The sequence below is a fragment of the Balaenoptera physalus genome (assembly GCF_965194825.1).
Source record: "Balaenoptera physalus genome assembly, chromosome: 6".
Classification (NCBI taxonomy): domain Eukaryota; kingdom Metazoa; phylum Chordata; class Mammalia; order Artiodactyla; family Balaenopteridae; genus Balaenoptera; species Balaenoptera physalus.
In genome coordinates this window covers 3,678,698-3,703,131 of record NC_138885.1, presented here as the reverse complement: position 1 = coordinate 3,703,131, position 24,434 = coordinate 3,678,698, and the positions used below count along the sequence as shown (strand labels likewise).

Sequence of the window (24,434 nt, the reverse complement as noted above, 5' to 3'; positions counted from 1 at the left end):
AAATTACCAGAACTTGTCAATGAATTTGGTAAAGTTTTAGGATACAAAATTAACAAACACAAATCTGCTGCATTTCTATTCATGAACAATGAACTATCAGAATGAGAAATTAAGAAAACAGTCCCATTTACAATTGCATCAAAAAGAATAAAATACCCAGGAATAAATCTAAGGAGGTAAAAGAACCATAGTCAAAAACCTGTAAGACACTCATGAAGGAAATCGAAGACTACACAAACAGATGGAAAGATATACTGTGCTCCTATACTGAAAGAATTAATATTGCTTAAATGACCACACTACCCATCTACAGATTCAGTGCAATCCCTATCAAAATCCCAATGGCATTTTTCACAAAACTAAAACAAATAATTCTAAAATTTGTACGGAAACACAAAAACCCCGAATAGCTAAAACATTCTTGAGAAAGAAGAACAAAGTTGGAGGTATCACGCTCCCTGATTTTAAGCTATACTACAAAGTTACAGTAATCAAAACAGTATGGTACTGGCACAGAAACAGACACATAGATCAATGGAAAAGAACAGAAAGTCCAGAATGAACCCATACTTATATGGGCAATTAATCTAAAAAGAGGTAAAAATACACAACGGAAAAAAGACAGCCTCTTCAACAAATGATGTTGGGAAAACTGGACCACTACATGCAAAACTGGACTACTCTCTCACACCATGCACAAAAAAAATTCAAAATGGATTTAAGACTTAAAACGTGAGACCTGAAACCATAAAACTTCTAGAAGAAAACATAGGCAGTACACTCTTTGACATTGGCCCTAGCAATATCTTTCTGGATATGTCTCCTCAGGCAAGGGAAACAAAAGCAAAAGTAAACTAATGGGACTACATCAAACTAAAAAGCTTCTGCACAGTGAAGAAAACTATCAACAAAAGGATAAGGCTGCCTCCTGAATAGGAGAAGACATTTACAAACAGTATATCTGATAAGGGGTTAATACCCAAACTATACGAAGAACTCGTTTAACTCAACATCAAAACAAACAACCCAATTAAAAAAATGGGCAGAGGATCTGAACAGATATTTTTCCAAAGAAAACATTTAAATGGCCAACAGGCACATGAAAAGATGCTCAACATCACTAATCATCAGGGAAATGCAAATCAAAACCACAGTGAGATAGATACCACCTCACACCTGTCAGACTGGCTATTATCAAAAAGGCAACAAATAACAAGTGTTGACAAGGATGTGGAGAAAAAGAGAAGCCTTGTGCACTGTTTGTGGGAATGTAAATTGGTGCAGCTACAATGGACAAAAATATGGAGATGTCTCAAAAAATTAAATATAGAACTACCATATGATCCAGCAATTCCACTTCTGGGTATTTATACAAAGAAAACAAAAACACCAATTAGAAAAGATATAAGTTCCTCTATGTTCACTGCAGCATTATTTACAATTGGCAAAATATGAAAGCAACCTAAGTGCCCATCAATAAATGAATGGATAAAGAAGATGTGATAAATATAGATACAGATATATACACACACACACACACACAAAATATTACTCAACTATAAAAAAGAATGAAATCTTGCTATTTGCGACAACACGGATGGACCTAGAGGGTATTACGGTAAGTGAAATAAGTCAGAGAGAGAAAGACAAATACTGTACGATTTCACTTACATATGGAATCTAAAAAGCAAAACAAATAAATAAACATAACTAAACATAAACAGAGTCAAAGATACAGAGAACAAACAGGTAGTTGCCAGTGGGGAGAAAAGTGGGAGGTGAGGGAGATTAAGAGGTACAAACAACCAGTTGCAAACGAATTGAGTCAGGGCTAAAATATGACACAAATGAACCTATGTACAAAACAGAAACAGACTCATAGGCATAGAGAACAGACTGGTGGTTGCCAAGGGGGAGGAGTGGGGAAGGGATGGATTGGGAGTTTGGGACTAGCAGATGCAAACTATTACATATAGAATGGATAAACAACAAAGTCCTACTGTAGAGCACAGGAAACTATATTCAGTATCCTGTGATAAACCATAGTGGAAAAGAATTTTTAAAAGAATGTATGTATATGTATAACTGAATCACTTTGCCATACAGCAAAAATTAACACAACACTGTAAATCAACTATACTTCAATAAAAAAAAATGAGTTATGGGTATGAAATGTACAGTGTGGGGAAAATAGTCAGTAATTAGGTAACATTTTGGCAACAGATCATAACTAGACTTATTGTGATGATCATTTTGAAATGTATAGAAATACCAAGTCACTATGTCGTATAACAGGAAGTAACACAGTGTTGTAGGTCAATTCTACTTCAAAAACAAAGAAACAAACTCATAGGAAAAGAGATCAGATTTGTGGTTACCAGAGGCAGGGGGTGGGGGGAGGGGGAATTGGCTGAAGGGGGTCAAAAGGCAGAAACCTCCAGTTATAAGATAAGTAAGAACTAGGGATGTAATGAACATCATGATAAAGATAATTAACGTTGCTATATGTTAATATGGAAGTTAGAAGAGGAAACCCTAAGATTTCTCATCATGAGGAAAACATATTTTTTCTATTTCTTTAATTTTGTATCTACATGAGATGATGGATGCTCACTAAACTTCTTGTGATAATCATTCCATGATGTAAGTCAAACCATTATGCTGTACACCATACACTGCTATATGTCAATTATATCTCAATAAAACTGGAGGAAAAAAAGTTAAACACAGAATTACCACACGATCCAGCAATTTTACTCCTAGGTATATACGCAATGAATTGAAACAGAGACTCGAACTCGTGTACACCTATGGTCTTAGCAGCACTATTCCCAATAGCCAAAAGGTGGAAGCAACTCAAATGCCCACCCACAGATGGATGAACAAAATGTGGTCTATACATACAATGGAATATTATTCAGCCTTAAAGAGGAAGGACATTCTGACACATGCTACAATATGAATGAATCTTGAAGACATTATGCTAAATAAAGTAACAAGCCAGATACAAAAAGACAAATATTATGACTCCACTTATATGAGGTAACTAGACTAGTCAAAAATCCTAAAAACAGAAAGTTAGTGGCTTCCAGGGGGCTAGGGAAGAAAGGGGAGTTATCATTTAATAAGTACAGAGTTTCAGTTTGGGAAGATGAAGAGGCTCTGGAAATGGGTGGTGGTCATAACTGCACAACAGTGTGAATGTATTTAATGTCACTGAACTGTATACTTAAAACTGACTGAAATGGTAAAATGTATGTTATGCACAGTCTATTACAATAGAAAATAATTTTAAGTTTAATTTTTCAAATTCTATGACCAAAAAAAAGTCCACCTACTCTATCTAGAAAATGAGTGCTGGATCAATCGTTCCAAAGTACCAAAAGTTCAGAAGATCATAATACCTGGTTGCTTGCCCCACACCCAGCTCTCTAGGATTGATTTGGCCCTATATGCAGGTGCAGGAGTTTCTTCCTCTTCTTTTTTCTCTTTGTCATTCAGATCTTCTTTCTTTGTTCCAATCTGCGTATCAACACCATCATCTGGAAAATTTTTTTAAAATGTAAGTGTATAAATTGCTTTTTAAAATGTAACATCCACTTGCCAACACCATCTGGAAAAAAAATTTTTTTAATGTACATGTATAAACTGCTTTTTAAAATGTAACATCTCTTTGCCAGTCCCTCCCAGAAATGGAAAGGTTAAGTTACAACACACATCATTAGCTGACCATTTGATGGTTGGGAAAAAAAAAATTACATGACTCATCAACATAACAGAAACAGTGTGATTTATTAAGTAATGAATAGCCCAGTGACCCTTTTAATTTAAAAAATCGATATTCAAATTGTTCTTTGAAGCATGTCTTCCAAAATATTCCAATTTCCTACTACATCTCACAACTAAGAAACTTAGTCTTTGATATTAACATTAATTGTTTTTATCCAGTGATTCCCAACTGCTGTGTGTCCACGGGAAGGGAGGATGTGGAATAGGAGTATTATTCAAAAATCATTTTCAACTCTATACACTGCCCTACTCCACCACCAACTGAGAACCAGTGCTACACAGGGCCACTACCACTGACGGAATATAATTCAGGAGCATTGCAATACAGCAGAAAATTGAGAACCACGACTTTAGGCCACTGACAAGTTTCAGTCAAGAAAAAATGTCATGAAACTCCTTACACAGTAAGTTAAGAGAGAACTAATATTAACATTGAGGTGTAAATGTGTCCTAGCCTAGAAAGCCCTTACTAAATGTGTCCTAGCCTAGAAAGCCCTTACTGAATGACGTAATTAGAAATATACAGTTGACCCCTGAACAACATGTGCAGTCGAAAATCCGCATGTAACTTATAGTCAGCCCTCCACATCTGCAGTTCTTCCGAGTCCAGCAATTCCAACAACCAAGGATCATGCAGTGCTGCAGTATTTACTACTGAAAAAAAAATCTGCTTATATGTGGACCTGTACAGTTCAAACCCATGTTGCTAGCGTCAACTGTACATCTAAATCTGTGAAAAAGAATATATCATATCACAAACAGTAAGGAGTATCTAAAAATACCTAAAACCAACAAGGGACAAAAGAAACTCCTACATTCTATAAGAAAAATATCAGATATCCAACAGAAGGAACCCCAAACAGCTAATGCTATGAAGAGATACTCAAATTCATATTTAGAAAAATATAAATTAAAATAATGAAGTATTACTTTACACTCACCAAATTCACAACTGTTAGAAAGCTAAAATATAAGCTCCAAAGCAGTAATTTTTTTTTCCTTTTTCATCTGGTTTTGCTCTCTGATATATCCCAAATGCCTAGAACAACACATGCCAGGGAATAAGCCCTCAATGATGAGTTCAATAACTAAATAATGCCAAGTGTCAGTAGAAATGTAGGGCTGGAGGCACAAACCTTCAGACACAGCTGGTGGGAGGGTGGACCCCGCAGCCTACCTGGAGAGCAATCTAGTACAGCTGAGTTACATGGAAGGTCCTCCAGTCGCCCCCAGGGGCTATGCCCGCAGAGCTCTCACACAGGCCTGGGATTGGGAGGACGTGGAAGACAGAGACCCGCAGCAGTCTAATGACCCTGGACACAACTTAAAAATACAGTGCTTGGGCTAAAGAACCACACACACTCCATGTACACAAGCTTACAATGCATGCACATTGTACAACAGTATGTTTTAAATGGCATAAAAACAAATACATTACAAAGAAAACACCTAAAAATATGGATTTGGAAATGGTGTGCCAGGAACTGACGAGTGTAATTAACTCAACCCTCTGCCCCTGAGGCCCAAGAAAAGGCCCCTGTCACCAGTATACCTCATGTGTCCCATTCTTTCAACCTCCTGCAACAGCTATGGTTAACAGTACCTCTCCCATTTACAGAAATATCCAGGGAGTTCCCTGGTGGTCCAGTGGTTGGGACTCTGTGCTCTTACTGCCGAGAGCCCAGGTTCAGTCCCTGGTCAGGGAACTGAGATCCCACAAGCCGCGAGGCACAGCCCAAAAGAAAAAAAAAAAGATATATCCAACAGATATATCCAACAAGTTCCTGGGCATTAAATATAGATTTTTTTGTAATGTGTACTTTTCATACATTACAGATGTAAAACCACACAGCACCTCTAAATTAAACACTACAGATTTGCTTAAGTCATAGAAAAAGTCAGGCTTGGAATCAGGTTCTCAACCCTTATCATACATCAGAAGCAGGGGGTGAGGGACACACACACACACACACACACACACACACACACACGTACACACACATAAACACATACACACACATTTTTAATACCAAGCCTCAGTTCTACCACCAGAGATTCTGATTCAGTTGGTCTAGGGCATGGCCTGGGCACCAGCATTTTTAAGTTCCCAGATATTCCTAATATTCCGCCAGGTTTAAGGACCATCGGCGCAGAAGGTAAAACCTTAATATGACAATGCAAATGCAACTGACCAAACAAACAATGGCTATTTTAGATATCATAGGCACTCTCACTGTAACAAATTAAGGTCATGCAGAAGTAAATAAATCTTTTTAAAAAGATAAGACAAGTGAGAGAAAGGCCAAATAACTTTGGCACTTCTGTTTTTCACAAATTGTTCATCTTTTCACTAAAACTTGAATCATGAAATAATCATTACTGAGTTTTGTGACTAAGAAGAGAGATGTGTTAATTTTTGTTTTTTTCACAAGTGTGAGAGAAGTGTCCAGGATTGGCAACCTGATTACCGGAATTCAATCTTTTTACAAGCAATGAAGCACTGCTTATTGTCTCTTAGCTTCAGTTCCATCCTCAGTAAAGCTCAGAAGCTCACCTCCAGCCTGATCTGTCACCAGGGAGTACCAGCGTCTGTGTGGGGGACTTGGCCACAGCTCCCATGTCGCCCCATTTGATCCTCATCAAGGCAAAGACAAAATGACCAGACTGGCTGTGGATCCCGACCCTGGGGGGGTTGACTGGCATTCCCTGGAAGAAGAGGTGGGCCATCAGGACCCCAAATCTTCCCTGCAACCACCCAGAAGATCCTCACTACGAGTGACTGGACAGGGACGGGAACCGAAAGCCTGGGCTTTATTTGGCTAGAAATCTAAACTACTGAGGGAATGTGGAGAGGAGCAGGGAGGAGGGAGAGAGGGGCAGAGGGAGAAGAAGGGTGCACTCTGGGAAAAGGCAAGGCTGCAGCAGAGGACGGTGTCCATGCATCCACCTCTGGGCTGTAGGTCCAGTACTCTCCCACTACACCACTCTGCTGCCTCTGTCACAACAAAGATCCTGATCCCCAAGGCTGTAGAGAAAACACCCAGGGCAGCCATGGGCACAGCAAAGTGGTTAATTCAAGCCCAGTGTAAGCCCAGCGTCCTTAAACCCTATACAGTAACCTTCGCCATGGGGAGTCCCCTTACCCTGACAATACTGAAGCTTTCTGGAGAAAAACAAATTAAATTTGAAACAAAAGTCCACAATTTAACCCAAGTGGAACTCCAAAGTTTACTGCAAGAACTTATACAATAAGAACACAAAGGGCTTTGGTGCCACTATGACACAGGTTCTGAATTAACTTAAATATCTGCTGAAATGTACCAACTGGCAAACCTTCATGAATTTAAATCAATACTGGGGCTCAAATTACATGTATAGCTGGGGATCCCACTAAATCTAAACAAGGCAGCCCATATAATCTTAGGGGAGGTACTACATATAATCTAGAAGACAAATAAATTTGCTTCGCCTTAACCATCAGAACTATTATTGCCTTGTCTAAACTCCCATGGTCATAGCACCCATTGCCCTAAAATATCTCATAGTGGGCATGGACACTGACACAATGAGTAATAAATTAAAATTAAACTAAGTGGGACTTCCCTGGTGGTGCAGTGAGTGGTTAAGAATCTGCCTGCCAATGCAGGGGACTCAGGTTCGAGCCCTGATCTGGGAAGATCCCATGTGCCGTGAAGCAACTAAGCCCATGTGCCACAACTACTGAGCCTGTGCTCTAAAGCCGGTGAGCTACAACTGCTGAAGCCCGCGCACCTAGAGCCCGTGCTCCGAAACAAAGAGCGGCCACCGCAATGAGAAGCCTGCGCACCGCAATGAAGAGTAGCCCCCGCTCGCCACAACTAGAGAAAGCCCGCACGCAGCAACGAAGACCCAACGCAGCCAATAAATAAATAAATAAAATTTAAAAGAAAATTAAACTAAGTATTTAGCAATTACAAATTGGCTTGACAAACACAGGACCTGTTTATGGGTTGAATCATATCAAAAGATGTTCAAGTCCTAGCCTCCAGTACCTAGGAATGTGACCTTATTTATAAAACTAAGGTCTTTGAAGATAATCAAATTAAAATGAGGTCATTAGGGTGGGCCCTAATCCAACGTGACTGGTGTCCTTACAAAAAGAGGAAATTTAAGCACAGAAAGATATGCACAGAGGAAAGACAATATGAAGACACAGGGCGAACATGACCATCTACAAGCCAAGGAGAATGCCTTGGAACAGAGCCTTCCCCCACAGCCCTCAGAAGGAAACAACCCTGCCGTCACCCTGATTTTGGACCTGCAGGCTCCGGAGCTGTGAGACGATACATTTCTGTTGTTTAAGCCACCTAGTCAGTGGTACTTTGTTACAGCATCCCTAGGGAACTAATACAGATACGCCCCCCTTAGCACCTTCAGAGACTCCTTCACTGAAGAGGCGTCAGCAACCTTCTCTCATGCCCCCTGGGGTCTCTGGACCACATATGATGACTTGCTGTTGCCCTGGAGCTTCAGATGCAAGAAACTGCCCTTCTCAGCCCTGCACTATACTGTACCTCATTAGCGTGGAAACTGCTGGTCATGAGCTTTCCTGAGAACAAAGGCTGGCCCCAGGTGCACATTTTTACAAACCCTTGGGACACAGCCTTTCAGAGTTGGTCTTTTCAGGCTCAAGGACCCTAGGAATCTCTTCCCTCACAGATACCCAAAATATAAACCAAAGTCTCTATATATATTAAGACCACAATATGAGGCCTCAACTGCCTTATCCTTGTAAGGACAAGGACACTCCTTACCCCTTTAGCGTTCCAGACATTACTGATAGTGACCAAGGCACTCATTCTGCTTCTCAGAATACACATGCTGGGCTCTTAAAGAAGGCATTCAAGGGCTTCCCTGGTGGCGCAGTGGTTGAGAATCTGCCTGCCAATGCAGGGGACGCGGGTTCGAGCCCTGGTCTGGGAAGATCCCACATGCCGCGGAGCAACTCGGCCCGTGAGCCACAATTACTGAGCCTGCGCGTCTGGAGCCTGTGCTCGGCAACGAGAGGCCGCGATAGTGAGAGGCCCGCGCACCGCAATGAAGAGTGGCCCCCGCACCGCGATGAAGAGTGGCCCCCGCTTGCCACAACTAGAGAAAGCCCTCGCACAGAAACAAAGACCCAACAAAGCCATACATACATACATACATACATAAATAAAAAGAATGTAAGCAGACAAGAATAGCATTAAAAAAATAAAAAATTAAAAAAAAAAATTAAAAAAAAAAAAAAAAGAAGGCATTCAATGACACTTCTACCTCCCCTATAGGGGGAGGCAGCAAGTTTACTGAGATGCATAATAGACTCCTCAAAGAACTCCTATTTAAGTTACAATGTGGCAAATGGAATTTTGTCACTATTGCCACAAGCACTGAGCAACCGAAACTCACGCACCCTGGGGAGGCACACTCCCCACACCAATGGCACACGGGTCACTCAATCGCCTGCATTGACAATAACAGAGGAGACTTGTAAAGTTCATGCTTTTGACAACCGCCTCACCATGTGGTCCTCCCGCTCCTGGTCAATGCCAACTCATTTCCTAGGGGGCAACTCTCCTCTTCCCTAAAAGTCACGGTCATCACCAAAGTTTAAACTGATGTCATAGCATCAGAAGGCCAACTGTGGTATAAGGCCTGAAAGAAACGTTCTACATTTTTAAAGTGCTGAAACAAAACAACTATCAATCAGAATGCTGTATCTAACAAAAATATCCATCATTCTCAAATGAAGAAAACTAAGAGAATCTGTAGTCAGCAGACCTGTTCTATAGAATTACTAAAGGAAGATCTTAAGATAAGGGAAACAATACCAGAAGGAAATCTGGAACAACCAGAATGAAGAATGAGTAACAGCAATGGCATATACCTGAATAAGTGATCAACATTTTATACAACGCACCACCCAACAACAGCAGAACAGGCATTCTTTCTAAAATACACACTGAATACTCACTAAGACAGACCACATCCCAAAAAGGTAGGACTTAAGTAGAGGGGACAAAAAGGAAGCAGCTAATGGAAAATGAAAATAAGCTTACATGTACTATACAAAGTATCTGGCCAAACAAGAGGGCATTATCCTTTTTAATCCTTGCAATCAATTATTCAAGGAGGCAGGTTTTTGTCTCCCATTCAAAGATGCGGAAGAAACTGTACCTCACAGTGTAACCCAGCCACAGAGCTCGGGCTAGAACACGGTGCTGGCTCTAACTGCTAGGCCCTGCTCACCGGTGGGGTCCACCTATAAGGCTGGGAGCAAACTCCAGCCCAAGGCTGGTTTATGTATGGTCCAAAAGCTACGAAAAGATTTTACATTCTTAAATGATTGAAAAGTAATCAAAAGAAGAATAATATTTTGTGATGAAAACATTATAAACACTTCACATGTCGGTGTGCACTTAGTTTTGCGTATGACTGCTTTGGCACAACTGCAGGGTTCCATAATTACCAAATAGTTAGGGTCCCCAAAGCTTAAAATATTTACTACCTGGCCCTTTAGAGAAAGTCTGCAACCCCTGATGTGCACCTTGCTGTAAATTTTACAAATAAAAAAAAAGAACTCAAAATGCTCATTTATATACCAGCCATATAATCTCTCATCCAGGGTGAAAACCTTTGACAATTCACCAGGAAGCAGACAAGAGGCATCACTAAGCACACCTCAAGTTTTATTCTCAGGAGCATAAATGAGAACATTCACAATAGCAGAGGCAGGAGGAAGTCACGAGGATGCAAAAACAACCAAGAAGAGCTCCACAACCAGCTCCAGGACAACACGCACAGTACTCCAGTATTTGTCAGCTCTCCTTTTCATCAACGCAGGGCTCAAAGTTTACAGAGAGAAAACAAGCAGAACATAAACTGTTATGGAACACCCACACATCACAGATTACGGAAAGCTGGGGACAGGGGGTAGCGGGGTAGCTGACCTTCCTGAGGTTCCAGGGCAATACCCTGAAGGAGGCGAGCAGGTTCCAGGAGATGGAACCAGGACTGGATAACTTTAACACATTCCTGTCAGTTACAGCGAGGAGGTTTTTTACAACCACCCAATGAGAGACTTCCACTCAAAGCACTGTCTCCAGGACCTACAGAAAGAGGAGTGCCAAGGCAGAAAGGCTTGGGGCCCAGGGGCCACAGCAAAATAGAGGTAGGAGGCACCTCTTCTGTGCAGCTCCCCATAGGTGGGTCGGGGCCACAGCTGGAGGGGCGCTCCTGGAACAGCCCAGGGCCACCATCAGGGAGACCTGCATTCTACTGTTCAACAAGGTTCAACTGTGTTTTGAAGAAAGCTTATTCACTAACATATGCTTCTCAAAAAACAGACTGTAGTAAAAAACTATGGGTATCAAAGTGTATTAGCAAGGATTCTCCACAGAAACAGAGCAGGGGTGTGCGGCAGAGGTGGGTGGAGTATGTGCATGTTGAGGGTGGTGAGGGAAACAGACTGATTTATTTTAAGGAATTGGCTTCCACAATTGTGGGGATTCAATGCCAAAATCTGCAGGGCAAGCCAGCAGGCTGAAGACCCAGGGAACAGCTGATGTTACAGTTTGAGTCCAAAGGCAATCTGGAGGCAGGATTCCTTCTTGCTGGAGGGAGGTCAGTCTTCTCTCTATTCAGGCTCTTCGACTGACTGGATGAGGCCCACTCCCATTACGAAGGGTCGTCTGCTTTACTCAAAGTCCATGGATTTATTTTATTTTTTTAATAAATTTATTTATTTATTTATTTATTTATTTTTGGCTGTGTTGGGTCTTCATTGCTGTGCACGGGCTCTCTCCAGTTGCGGTGAGCGGGTGCTACTCTTCGTTGTGGTGTGCGGGCCTCTCATTGCAGTGGCTTCTCTTGTTGTGAAGCACGGGCTAGAGGCACGTGGGCTTCAGTAGTTGCGGCACGTGGGCTCAGTAGTTGTGGCTCACGGGCTCTAGAGCACAGGCTCAGTAGTTGTGGCACACAGGCTTAGTTGCTCCATGGCATGTGGGATCTTCCCAGACCAGGGCTCGAACCTGTGTCCCCTGCATTGGCAGGCGGATTCTTAACCACTGCGCCACCAGGGAAGCCCCAAAGTCCATGGATTTAAATGTGAATCTCATCCAAAAATCACCTTCACAGAACTATGTGGAATATTACTTGATCTAATAAATACCTGGGCACCACGGCTTAGCAAAGTTGATACATAAAATTAACCATTACACTAAAGGTCCCAATTAATCAAACATTAGCTAAAAAGAGATACAGTATATGTTTTTATATGACATTGAAATTTTTTTTCTATTTACAAAGAAGTACAAGTATAATTTTAAGAGATTTTAGGTGTGAAAACTTTCTAATGGAACACAAACACAGAAGTGGCCATTCAAATTTCCCTTGACTCCACTGTATTATAAAGATACAGTGCAATATTTATTACGTCTAGCTCATTTGATTAGGGATGTAGTGCTGGTAACATGGCAACTTCACAAACAATTCAAAGATTTTAGGAGCAGATTAAGGAAAAAAGATGCCTATATTCATTTAACAGAAAAATTTAATTCTCACATGAAAAATAAAGTGATCCATCAAGTCGATAATAGGAATTTTTTTTTTTTTTTTGGCCATGCCGCGTGGCTTATGGGATTTTAGTTCCCCAGCCAGGGATCGAACCCGGGGCCCCAGCAGTGAGAGCACCGAGTCCTAACCACTGGACTGCTAGGGAATTCCCAATAAATGGGATTTTAAAAGATGGAGAAATAAAATTAAGGAAGACTACTCAGCAGGCATGAATAGAGTTAAAAAGCTGAAAGCATCCACCTGAGTGACACATAAAAGGGCACTCATCTTCAGTGCCCCATCCTCCACTGGGGAATTGGTACAGTCCTAATCAGCCTGAAGCCATGACAAGACAACTCACTAACTCATGACACAAATTCTGATTGGATCCCTCCTGTATATATAGTACTCTGCCAGGTACTGGCGGTACCAGGGTGAAAATGACAGAGCCTGTCCTCACGGTTCAAGGCGGATACAGAGTTGTTACAGGCAGGGTGAGGGACATGAGAGTAAATGCAGGGGCCTTGGCTCCTCAACTCAGGGACCCTCCCTGGGAGCTTCTTGCATCACTCTGTTGTTTTCTTCATACCTGTTTTCTTCCCACTGCCACTCTGTCCATTTTTTATTGGTTGTCCCAGTTGGTATAGAAGCTCCAGGAAAGCAGGAGCCAAGCCTGGCTCATTCACCACCACATCCTAGCGCCAAAAACCACCCTCACCAACAGCCGGATGAGTCCGTGCATCAATGAGCAAATGAATGAATGACCCACATGCTGCACAACTCACTCAGTCTCCCCTGAGGAGCGTGCATCCCTGGGACTGCAGTGTGGAAAAGGATCTGGAAGCTCCGATCCACAGAACTGCCCACAATGACCCACAGCCAAAGCAGCCTGGCTGCAGTCTGGGCTGTGCTTCCTACCCACCCACTAGTCTCTCCTCGACTCAATGGAGCTGGGCCCAGGAGGGGTCAATTTACTGATTTCAAAAAAGGATAAAATAAAGTCAAGCCAGAGACTGAGGGTTAGACTCTAAATGCTGTACCGTTACACATTTTTTGTACATTTCTTCTAAATTCTGGTGTACCTCACATCCTAGAAGGCTTTAATTTCTATTGAAAAAAAAGTGTGTATGTTTCATACATGCACTTATATGCCCATAAGTTACCTCTGGAAAGATACTAATAATAGTAATAATACCCCTGAGAAGGAAGGGAAAAAAAAAAAAGGAGGTAACTGAAGAATAGGACTGGGAAGGAACTGACTCTTCGCTGAAAACTCTGTGTTAGCTTTTGAATGCTATAAGCTAGGCATGCAATATAAGTATTTTTTAATAAGATAAAAATGTTTAAAAGTTCTAACACTGAATTTAAAAATAAATATGTGATATAAAAGATTTGAATTCATTCCTGCTGCAACTCCTTTAATCAAAAACAGGAGTTCCAGTCTCTCAGGCAGGCATGTCCCTTCACAAGCTGATTTAACACAGGAACATGGGACATCCTTTATCCTAGGTACTGGCACCTCCTATGTGCCAGGCACTGTGCTCAGTGAAGGGGACTCATGGGGACAGGACACTGACACTCCTGCCTGCACTTGAACAACCACCGTGAGAATCACAAACCCTTAAACAGCACAAACTGGGAGCCAGGCACTGCTCTGCACATGTCATAATCAACTCATTAATCAACTCAATAACCCTATGAAGTAGGTATTTCATCAATCCAGAGATGCACCTTTTGCAAATTTCAGCATGTCAAATTGATATGCATCAGATTGATGGGCAGCACATTCTCTCCTGGTGATAAATAACACCACGTCTTACTCCTGAGGCATCTTAGCCTTGCTGAAATGCATTTCTTGCCACCCAGACAGTGCTCAGAGCATGTATCTCACCCAGAGCCTTAGGCTAGTAAGGAGAGCTCTCCCTCTGCTGGCCCCAGGGTCTGTGTGCCTCATCATCTCCCAAGCCAACTGCAAGACCAGACACCAAAATGCTGACCAGATTTGTCTGAGGTTGGATAAAACTGTGGTGGAACTTTGGATGATTAAAAATAATTCAAGTGCTCACTTCGGCAGCACGTATACTAAAATGGTAACGATACAGGGAAGATTAGCATGGCCCCTGCTCAAGGATGACACACAAATTCATGAAGTGTTCTTATACATTTTGTGCCCTTCCCCACCATCTTGACACCCTCTGCTGATTAACACACACACACAAAATTCAGACTCATTCAACAGAAAACCCTATGGAGCCAGCAGATTCTTGACATCAGTACCCTTCATTGTATTTGTATATTTTCTTACCTCTGCAAGGAATTATTAACTATGAAGTCTATTAAATCTAGTGGTACTCCTATTCTCCTATTTATTAAAGAATAATAAAAACTTACATAATCTAAAAAAATGGAAATCAAGAATCCCCGGAAAAGAAAGAAACTTCTGATGCTTCAAAGAGTGGCCAGCCTTTTGAGGGGGAAAAAAAACATCTCTCAGAAATGGACTATATATAAAATAGACAATAAGAACATACTGTAAAGCACAGGGAACTGTATTCAGTACTCTGTAATGACCTATATAGGAACAGAATCTAAAAAAGAGTGGATATATGTATATGTATAACTGACTCACTTTGCTGTACAGTAGAAACTAAGACAACATTGTAAACCAACTATACACCAATAAAAAAAAATTAATTAAAAAAAACTCTCAGAAATGGAACCCTTGTGCACTGTCGGTGGGAGTGTAAATTGGTACAGCCATTATGCAAAACAGTATGGAGGCTCCTCAAAAAAATTAAAAATAGAACTACTATATGATCCAGGATTCCCACTCCTGGGTAAATATCCGCAGAAAATGAAATCACTATCTCAAAAAGATATGTGCATCCCCATATTCATTGCAGTATCATTCACAACAGCCAAGACACGGAAACAACCTAACTGTCCATCAACGGATGAATGGATAAAGAAAATGTGTACGTACACACACACAGGCACTCTCACACAATGGAATATTATTCAGCCATTAAAAGAAGAAGAAAATCCTGCCATTTAGAACACCATGGTTGACTAGGACATTACACTAAGTGAAATTAAGTCAGACAGACTATATGATCCACTTACACGTAGAATCTAAAAAGGTTCCAACATAGAGAGTAGATTGGTGGTTGCCAGGAGCTGCGCGGGTCGGAGACATCAGTCAAAGAGTACAAACTTCCAGTTATAAGAAAAATAAGTTATGGGGACGTAATGTACAACATGGTGACTACAGTTAACTGCAGAGTCCTGTATACTTGAAAGCTGCTAAGAGAGTAACTGTAAATGTTCTCACCACACATCAAAAAATGGTAATTATGTGAAGGGATGGACGTGTTAACTAACCTTATTGTGGTAATCATTTCATTTGCTATGTGTATCAAATCATCACACTATACATCTTAAACTTACACAATATGTTAATTACATCTCGATAACTATGGAAGGAAAAAACATCTCTCAGAAACTGCTAACTTAGAGGCACCTTTACATTTAGAATTTAAATTCACATACTCCAGGTGAACCCTTGGATAAATCAGACTGACTTGATAACTCTGGTTAAAAATGGCTCTACGGGCTTCCCTGGTGGTGCAGTGGTTGAGAATCTGCCTGCCAATTCAGGGGACACGGGTTCGAGCCCTGGTCTGGGAAGATCCCACATGCCGCGGAGCAGCTGGGCCCATGAGCCACAATTACTGAGCCTGCGCATCTGGAGCCTGTGCTCTGCAACAAGAGAGACCGCGATAGTGAGAGGCCCGCGCACCGCGATGAAGAGTGGCCCCCGCTTGCCGCCAAGTAGAGAAAGCCCTCGCACAGAAACGAAGACCCAACACAGCCATAAAATAAATAAAATAATAAATACTTTAAAAAAAAAAAAATGGCTCTACGTCCATTCCCCGATGTGCTAGCAGTGTGGCATATAACACAGCATACATGATTTCTAAGCCGTGGGTTTGTTTTCTCAAGGAGAGCCTAGTTAATCTGAATTTTCTAAACTGTCTGCGTGAGTTTCACTCATCAGAAAGTTGACATGACTTCCACGTGTAAGACTGTGAAAATATAAGATTACAGACTCACTCGAATTGAATTACAAAATTCTGACAAACTTTTTTATATCAATAAAAATCACATTGTTCTGTAGTGTATTACCTTAAAAGCAACGTTCAAATCTTTCATTAACTTACACTGGCCCCAATATTAAATTGATTTAATCGATAGCTAATCTGTGAACCCCTGTACAAATGCTAAGAGAAAATAATTAGATCATCAGTCACCAAGCACAGGTTAACAAATAAGTGCACACATACCTTTGCCTCTTATTGTTACTGCAGGGCAGTATTCAAAACCACCTTTGCACCTCTTAATGAGCACATTCTTCTTGCTTATTAAACATGTAAAATGGGACCCTTATAATGTGGACTCCAGAGCTCTGCTAAAATGCTCTAACACCTACTTCCCATTTTTTTATCTGTGGTATAATAAAAATATATATTTGGTCTTTGCTCTAGGTTCCTGGCGCAGAGCTCCTAAAACCCTTGGAATTTACTGAGGATAGGAATGTCTTCTGATACTCATAACAAGCCCCTTTCCACTGTACCTGAGTTTATGCTAATGAGCTGACTCAGCGTGGGGCCTCTAGATAGCTTCATGATGTGGGCTGGACACCAGAAGGGCCAAACAGTGATTAGAGGGTGAGAACTATCAGGCCCACCCCCTGACCTCTAGAGAGAGGTGGGCTGGAGATTAAATTGTAAAATCTCTTGAACAACAGAATTTGGGGAGATTCCAGGTTGGTGAACACATAGGTGTGCTGGGAGGGTGGAGGGCCCAGAGAAGGCATGGAAGCTCTGAGCTCCTTTCCCACACCTTGCCTTCTGCATCTCTTCCATTTGGCTGTTCCTGAGCTGTATTCTTTAAAATAAACCAACAAAGTGTTTTCCTGCATTCTGTGAGTTGTTCTAGTGAATTATGGAAACTGAGAGGGTCATGGAAACCTCTGAATTTATAGTCAGCCAGGCAGAAGTGGGAGTAGTCTGGGAATCCCATTTGAGGCCGGCATCTGAAGTGGAGGTAGTCTTGCGGGACCGAGCCCTTAATTTGTGGGGCCTGAGCTAACTCCAGTAGTTAAGTGTCAGAACTGGATTGAATTATTAGCTATCCAGTTGGTGCTGGAGAATTACAGAAGTGGTGTGGAACCACTATCTGAATTAGAGGCTACTTAATTTAGATAAAAGTCATAATTAACATGGATGGTTGAGATTAAACCAGAAAGAATGGTGGCAGAGAAATGTAAATATATAAGCAAGATGATAAATGTTACTATCAAGGAATAAAGATGGAAGAAAGATCGGGACTTCCCCGGCAGTCCAGTGGTTAGGGCTCTGTGCTTCCACTGCAGGGGGCGCAGGTTCAATCCCTGGTGGGGGAACTAAGATCCCACATGCCGCACAGCACGACGCAGCCAAAAAAAATGAAGACAGTAATTTCTGTCTTAAAGGGAAATGTCCAATTATGCCAAAACGTGAAAGAAGACGGTAAGAGATAAGTGAGCAGATAAGTAAATTGCAGAAGATTTGAGGGAAAGGGAACTTTATCTGCCTAAGTTAAACAAAACCTGCAAAAATGTGTCAGAATTGACAAAGTTGATCAATAAACAAAAGTGTGAGCCCTTTACTACCAGGCTGGGCTTTCTCTCTGGGACTGCGGCACAGCCATCCTCTCTCGAGCCCAGATCAGCCTCCTCTGAAAGCTGTTTGATGCCACCTTCCCAGGATCAGACTCTAAACTCTGAACTATAAAACTGTCAAGGTTAAAAAAAAAAAAAAAAAACTGTCAAGGTATTTTTACACCCAGATGTATCTGGCACTTCCTAGATGACCAGAATAACAAACAGCGGCTCCCACGTCATGGAGTTCATGATGTAACACCCACATGCACAAGAAGGCTGGACATAAAAATAAGCAGAGATGGGATGCTGCTTCATGAGCTCACAGCTATCACTAGAGCTTCCCTGTGCTTCAGGGCCACAATATGGGAGAGCCAGCGTATCAAAAAGAGAAAATTAGCACTCCCTTGATTAACTTCATACAGGTAGGATGTTATTTAAACAAACACACTGCAATTCCCAGGATAGTGGGAGGCTCTAGAAATGCTTCCACGCCTCGCTGCCTTTGCTATGTTCTAACCCCCCGGATGGACAAGGACCAGATCCTCACAGAACAGCCGAGAAGCCCACCCTGCAAAAGATTTTACTCCTGTCCATTCTGATAATGTTGCTAAGTGTGATCAATCAACTGGAGCTTCAAGTTTTATCACCTGCTCCCTTCTAAAGCCAAAGGCCAGCAACTGGGTCTTCAACAAACAAAAGCAATAGCACCAACCCTGTAGGGAACAGACTCCAGCAGAAGCTGATACCACTGCTTCCAACAGACATCAGGCAGGCCCCCAGGAGTGGGTTAGGTTTTCCATAAAGGACTCAAGATTCAAAGCGCTAAGAATTAACTATGAAGGACAGAGTATATTTATGAGGGAAATCTAACTGTGGTTATTTGCTTTTTTTTCATGTTCTATTTTCTAAGGAGCACATGAGGAAGCTCTTTTCCTCTTTCTGTCTCTGAAACTCCCAATGTAATAGACTGTAACTACAGACACGACATACTCTTTGACAAGCAAGCACCATCAGCAGGACTTGGAAACACATTAGAAAGGCAAATTCCCAGGCCCTATCCCAACTCCAAGTAATCGAAACCTCTAAGGGTGGGCCAGGCATGGGTGTCTGACCAAGCCTCCAGGTGGTCCTGATGAACTGCAGAGTTTGGGAACCCTTAGGCTTTTAACCTTCAGTGTATAAGCGTGTCCCCCAGGAGCGTGTCCACGCACCAGCAGGCGTACCCTCCTGGACTCAGATGCAGCTGGGCGCTCAAAGGAGCCCACTTCTCTCCAGGCTGGCCCACCCATCCCCGCTGCTCCCTGTGACCCGGCACACTGCTGCTCTTCTCAGTCCTCCACCTGGAGGCCTGGGCTCCTTTCTCCCCGGGGACCCCACACACCGCCACCCTGGAGCCCAGGCCAGGTCTCCCTGGCAACCACAGGGAACACTCCACCTCGGAACTCCTCCAGCCCTGGCTGTGGGTAACATCATGGGCTCTCCATCATCCTGTTACACACCTTGGTTATACAGACGCCTTTTCTGCCCAAATAATCATGAATTATTTGGGGAGAAAGGTCACATGCAATGTTTTACACCCTCCACAGAAAAACTATAAAACTAGCAGGAAAGTTGTATTCTAAAAAAAAAAAAATCAAAAACTCATCTCATGGAACACATAACTAAAGAGTACTGACTAGACAAAGGAAAAAAAAAAAAAAACACCCCCAAACAATTAATGCACTTAAGTACAACATGAAGTCAGAAAAAGCCAAAAATAAGCTCCATAAAGCTACAAAAAGTTGGTCCTGATGTCAATAAATTACATTTGTAATGTAATAGAAGCAGCAATGAAACTTTTTCAAGAGGCCTGGCTAAGCAAAATACTGGCTACTGTATTTCTACTATCTGCATAGACTGAGAAGGTTTACAATAAATGAAACAGCTCATGATACTTAAGTTCTTCACATAAAGGCCAGCCCTACACAAAAATAAAAAAATAAGCTTAGCATATCTTTTAGTAGCCTCCTAACTTTCCTTTCTTTATATCCTATTCCCTCCTCTACTTTCCTCAAAATAATAAATACAAACAACCCTGAACAGGGTTGAAAGAAATGTTCACTTAAAAAACGTATATGACTGTAATCTAGCCTGTCTTTTGTAGGGCAGGCCCCCAAAGGAAACACAAAAGCTTACTACGTAGGAGGAAGCATTCTTTCCTCACCAGTAGGACCAGGAAGTTCTAAATGTGATTGCAAAAGAAAGGAAAGTTTATCTCAAGGGAAGCGCAAATTATTAGAAGCCACAATTTCCCAGAAATTAACCATGCAGAAATCCAGCTTGATAACATTAAGAACTCATCCTAGAATGGGTGGGTGCAGAAGAAAGTGATCGATCCCTGGGGAAAACAGAGCAAAGAAAACTGTGTGTTTGAGGAACTTCTACTCTAATCTGTATTTTCCTCACAATCAACTACAATACAACCACATATAATGTACACAGTCTTAAAAATGAAATTTGTCATGTATAAGCCTGAGAAAAAAAAGTATTTTCTAATAATAAAAAGCACATATCATGCCACATTAAAAATACGAACTTTTACTGAATGTCAAAAAAACTATTCAGTTGGGACCTACATAAAGAACAATTACACTTTGCTTTCTAACCACATGATTTTTAAAAGAACAAAGAACAAAAAATATTCATCAAATGTAATGAAAAAGAAATACACTTTGAACTTTTCCATGTAATTAGCTTTTCTCAGAGTATCTTTCAGAACTAATGTTTCACAAAATACATTTTGGGGAATGAGTTTTAATGCATTAACAAATACTGGAGCTGAGACGAAGAGGCACAAAAACTTTAAAAATATACAGAATGGAAAACCATAATTCAAAAAGACACATGCACCCCAATGTTCATTGCAGCACTATTTACAATAGCCAGGTCATGGAAGCAACCTAAATGACCATCAACAGACGAATGGATAAAGAAGGTGTAGTACATATATACAATGGAATATTACTCAGCCATAAAAAGGGACAAAACTGGGTCATTTGTAGAGACGTGGATGGATCTAGAGACTGTCATACAGGGTGAAGTAGGTCAGAAAGAGAAAAACAAATATTGTATATCAATGCATATGTGTGGAACCTAGAAAAATGGTATAGGTGAACCAGTTTGCAGGGCAGAAATAGAGACCCAGATGTAGAGAACAAGTGCATGGACCCCAAGGGGGGAAAGTGGCAGGGGTGTGGTGGTGGTGTGATGAATTGGAAGATTGGGATTGACATGTATACACTGATGTGTATAAAATAGATAACTAATAAGAACCTGCTGTATAAAAAAATAAATAAAATAAAATTCAAAAAAATATATATATACAGAATGAACTACTAAAACTACTAAAACATTACGGAGTGAAAGAAGCACAAAACAGCACAGATGACTACATGATTCTATTTACATGAAAGTCTAGAACACGCAAAACTAATCCACGGTAGAGAAAGATCAGACCAGTAGTTGCCTCTGAGCAGAGAGGGCAGGGGTGAGCTGGGAAGGGGCACGAGAGAACCTTCAAAGTGAGAGTAACATTGAGGGGTTTAAGTTACACCGATTACATCTGTCAAAACTTATGGAATAGTAAACTTAGAACATGTATTTTATCATGCATAAGTTTTACCTTAAAGACAAAAAGTTACACTGAACTGGACCCTGTTAATACCGTGCATGAAGTGCCCAAGGGCGCCAGGTAAGGCACATCAATGGACAGAGGAGGGACTGGTAGGGCCTGGGGGATGGGTGCGCGGCTGCTCACTGTGTAGACCTGCAGGCTTTTCAGGTTTGGGGTGGGTCCACGCATTCATTTCTTTTTAAAGCCTAAACAGTGATTCTGATTCACAGCCAAAGTCAAGAACAACTGAGTGACAGAATTGCATTGCGTTTTCATAACTACAGGCCTAACAAGAGTGTTCACTGATATTTCCCTGCATAGACAAGAAGATACAACAGAAGGGGAGCCAAGTCCAGGCCACAGGCCAAAGGTTTCCAAAAAGTGTTTTATACACTCCCACTCGAGAGTCACAAAGGAAAAATTTCAGGAATACTGATTATTTCCACTCGACCTTATAATAACCACAATTTATAGTAAGCCAAAGCAATATATATTTTAAAACTTAACGAAGAAACATTAAGTGGAGTTCCTAAAAGCTACAAATGAGACATCAGAGGAAGGACACCACAGCAAGGTGGTTTTGCCATGAAAAGGCCTTCAATTCGCATAGAACAGTGAAATCCAGGAAGCTCCTAATATTAACTATCATTTAGACATCTCCAAAGTGAAAACAAAACTTCAGTTATACTCAAGCACACTTCTGTTCCTATAGCACATTCCAAAATTTCTATAAAATGCAATTTATAAAGGTCTTAACACAATGAAAAATACTAGTTAAAGGCCCTTACCTTTTCTAGAAGGAAGCTCTCCATTCTGTGTTAATTCTGTCCCAGTATATACAATTTCTCCATCTTTAACCATTTCATTCCACAGACCACAGAGCCCATCTCGTGTGAACGCAAGCTGGCAATGATAAATAAAATAAACTTACAGAGTAATCGTACTCACAATGCAATTCTTAAAGAATAATATGAAAAAAAAATCTCATTCGTTCAACATTTAATGAAAATTGTCCCAAGAAATACAGTTAAGTGAAAAAGGTACTGTGCATAATAGCTTATATACTATGCTACGTTTTGCCTAAGATACAAGAAAAAAGACACATGCGGGCAGGTGCTCTGGAAAGATAAACCAGACACAAATAACATGATCACTTATGGGGAGATGGGAAGGGGAACGTGGGTAAAAAGCAGCAGAGGTGAATGAAGGCAAGATTTTGAGTATACCTTACATTTACTTCTAAAACATATAAATGATTTTGATTTTCAAAAAGTACAATTAAATCATAAAAAGCAAAGCCTATAACTGGTAACAAGCAAATTAACCTGTTTATCAAAAAGAAAAGTACACTTGACCCTTGAACAACTCAGGGGTTAATCCAAATATAACTTTTATAGTCAGCCCTCCATATCCACGGTTCCTCCACAACCACAGACTCAACCAACCATAGACCGTGTAGTACTTCAGTATTTACTACTGAAAAATATCCAAGTACAAGTGGACCCACGTAGTTCAAACCTGCGTTGTTCAGGGTCAACTGTATTTCAAGAGGCTTTTCAACTATACACCTTTAGTTGGATATACTTCAAGGGAAAAAAAACCTTAAACTTTACTAATTGGTCTTATTCACAACTATAATATTGACATTAAAATTTTTCAACTATTTCATGTATATATATTGTAGGATAAAGCAATGTTAATATAATAAAATGTATGTTTATGATAAAGTATGTTAATGTTACTAGAAACTAAGATTTTAAGTATAAAAGATAAAATCAAGGAAGTTTTTAAGAACAATTTGAATTGGAAATCTCAGCATGAATTTATATTTGAATATATCTGCTTGCACTGTCTTTGGAAAAGACCTAAAATCAATGGCACTCTGAGAGCAGTGAGTACACCCAGCACCCAGATACTGGTTTCCAAGTACCACTTCCCACTAAATGAAACCTGGGCTCTAGGGAAAAAAAGGCTGAGTCAAGGACCGGGGCAGAAAGGTGAGCCTGGAATATCTTAAGTTTGCACCAAAAAAGCTGCTCAAAGCCTGATGAGGACTCCCTCACTGGCCAAATTGAGAATAATTTCGAACATCAAAATACATAACGACTATATTGGACTGAAAACGTTTTAAATAAAAACACGAGTCCATAGTGATATTCAAAGACAAAACAGAAATGCTCACAAAAGTGCTCTTGGTTGTCAGTGCTTGGAAGTCAGAAAAGGTTTCCCAGAGAAAGCAGTCACTGAAGGGCGGGGGCACGGTGAACACACAAAGAAGGCATCCACTCTGAAAACGGCAGGTACAACAGAAACCCTCTTCTCAGACAGACAAGACACTTTACACTAAAACAGACACCTCTGTTTGCCCGTCTTTTAATGGGAGGTCAGGGCCTTTTCTTTGTTCACAGGTCCACCAGCTTGTCCCTTGTCATCAATCCAACACTCGCCACTCTCATGAAGCATCCACTACTTCCAGACTCAGTTTCTTTAAAGGGAGCAAGAACTGAAGGGCACTTTGTGAGCAATCTTAGTGCACAATTCCTTTAGACTTGCAAGGCTTTTCCTGCAATCCTTTACAGTTCTCTTACCTAACCTGTACAAGTCATTTTTTTAGCATCTCACTTTTATCCAAACAATGTGTAGGAGGCAAATCTAAGATGCCCTCAAGATCCTTGCCCCCCCGGGGCACACACACCCTGTGTAATCCTCTCTCTGAGT

General features: G+C 41.1%; 1 protein-coding gene across 1 annotated transcript in view; it reads right to left on the bottom strand.

Moving 5' to 3' along the window:
* The window catches only part of HERC2 (HECT and RLD domain containing E3 ubiquitin protein ligase 2), a 214,764-nt gene that overhangs the window by 179,232 nt on the left and 11,098 nt on the right, over positions 1 to 24,434 (bottom strand). The window contains exons 3-4 of the mRNA XM_082466157.1: positions 22,505 to 22,619; positions 3,405 to 3,542 (exon numbers count right to left, since the gene is read on the bottom strand). Coding sequence (XP_082322283.1) covers positions 3,405 to 3,542; positions 22,505 to 22,619 — 253 coding nt within the window. The remainder of the gene's footprint in view (positions 1 to 3,404; positions 3,543 to 22,504; positions 22,620 to 24,434) is intronic.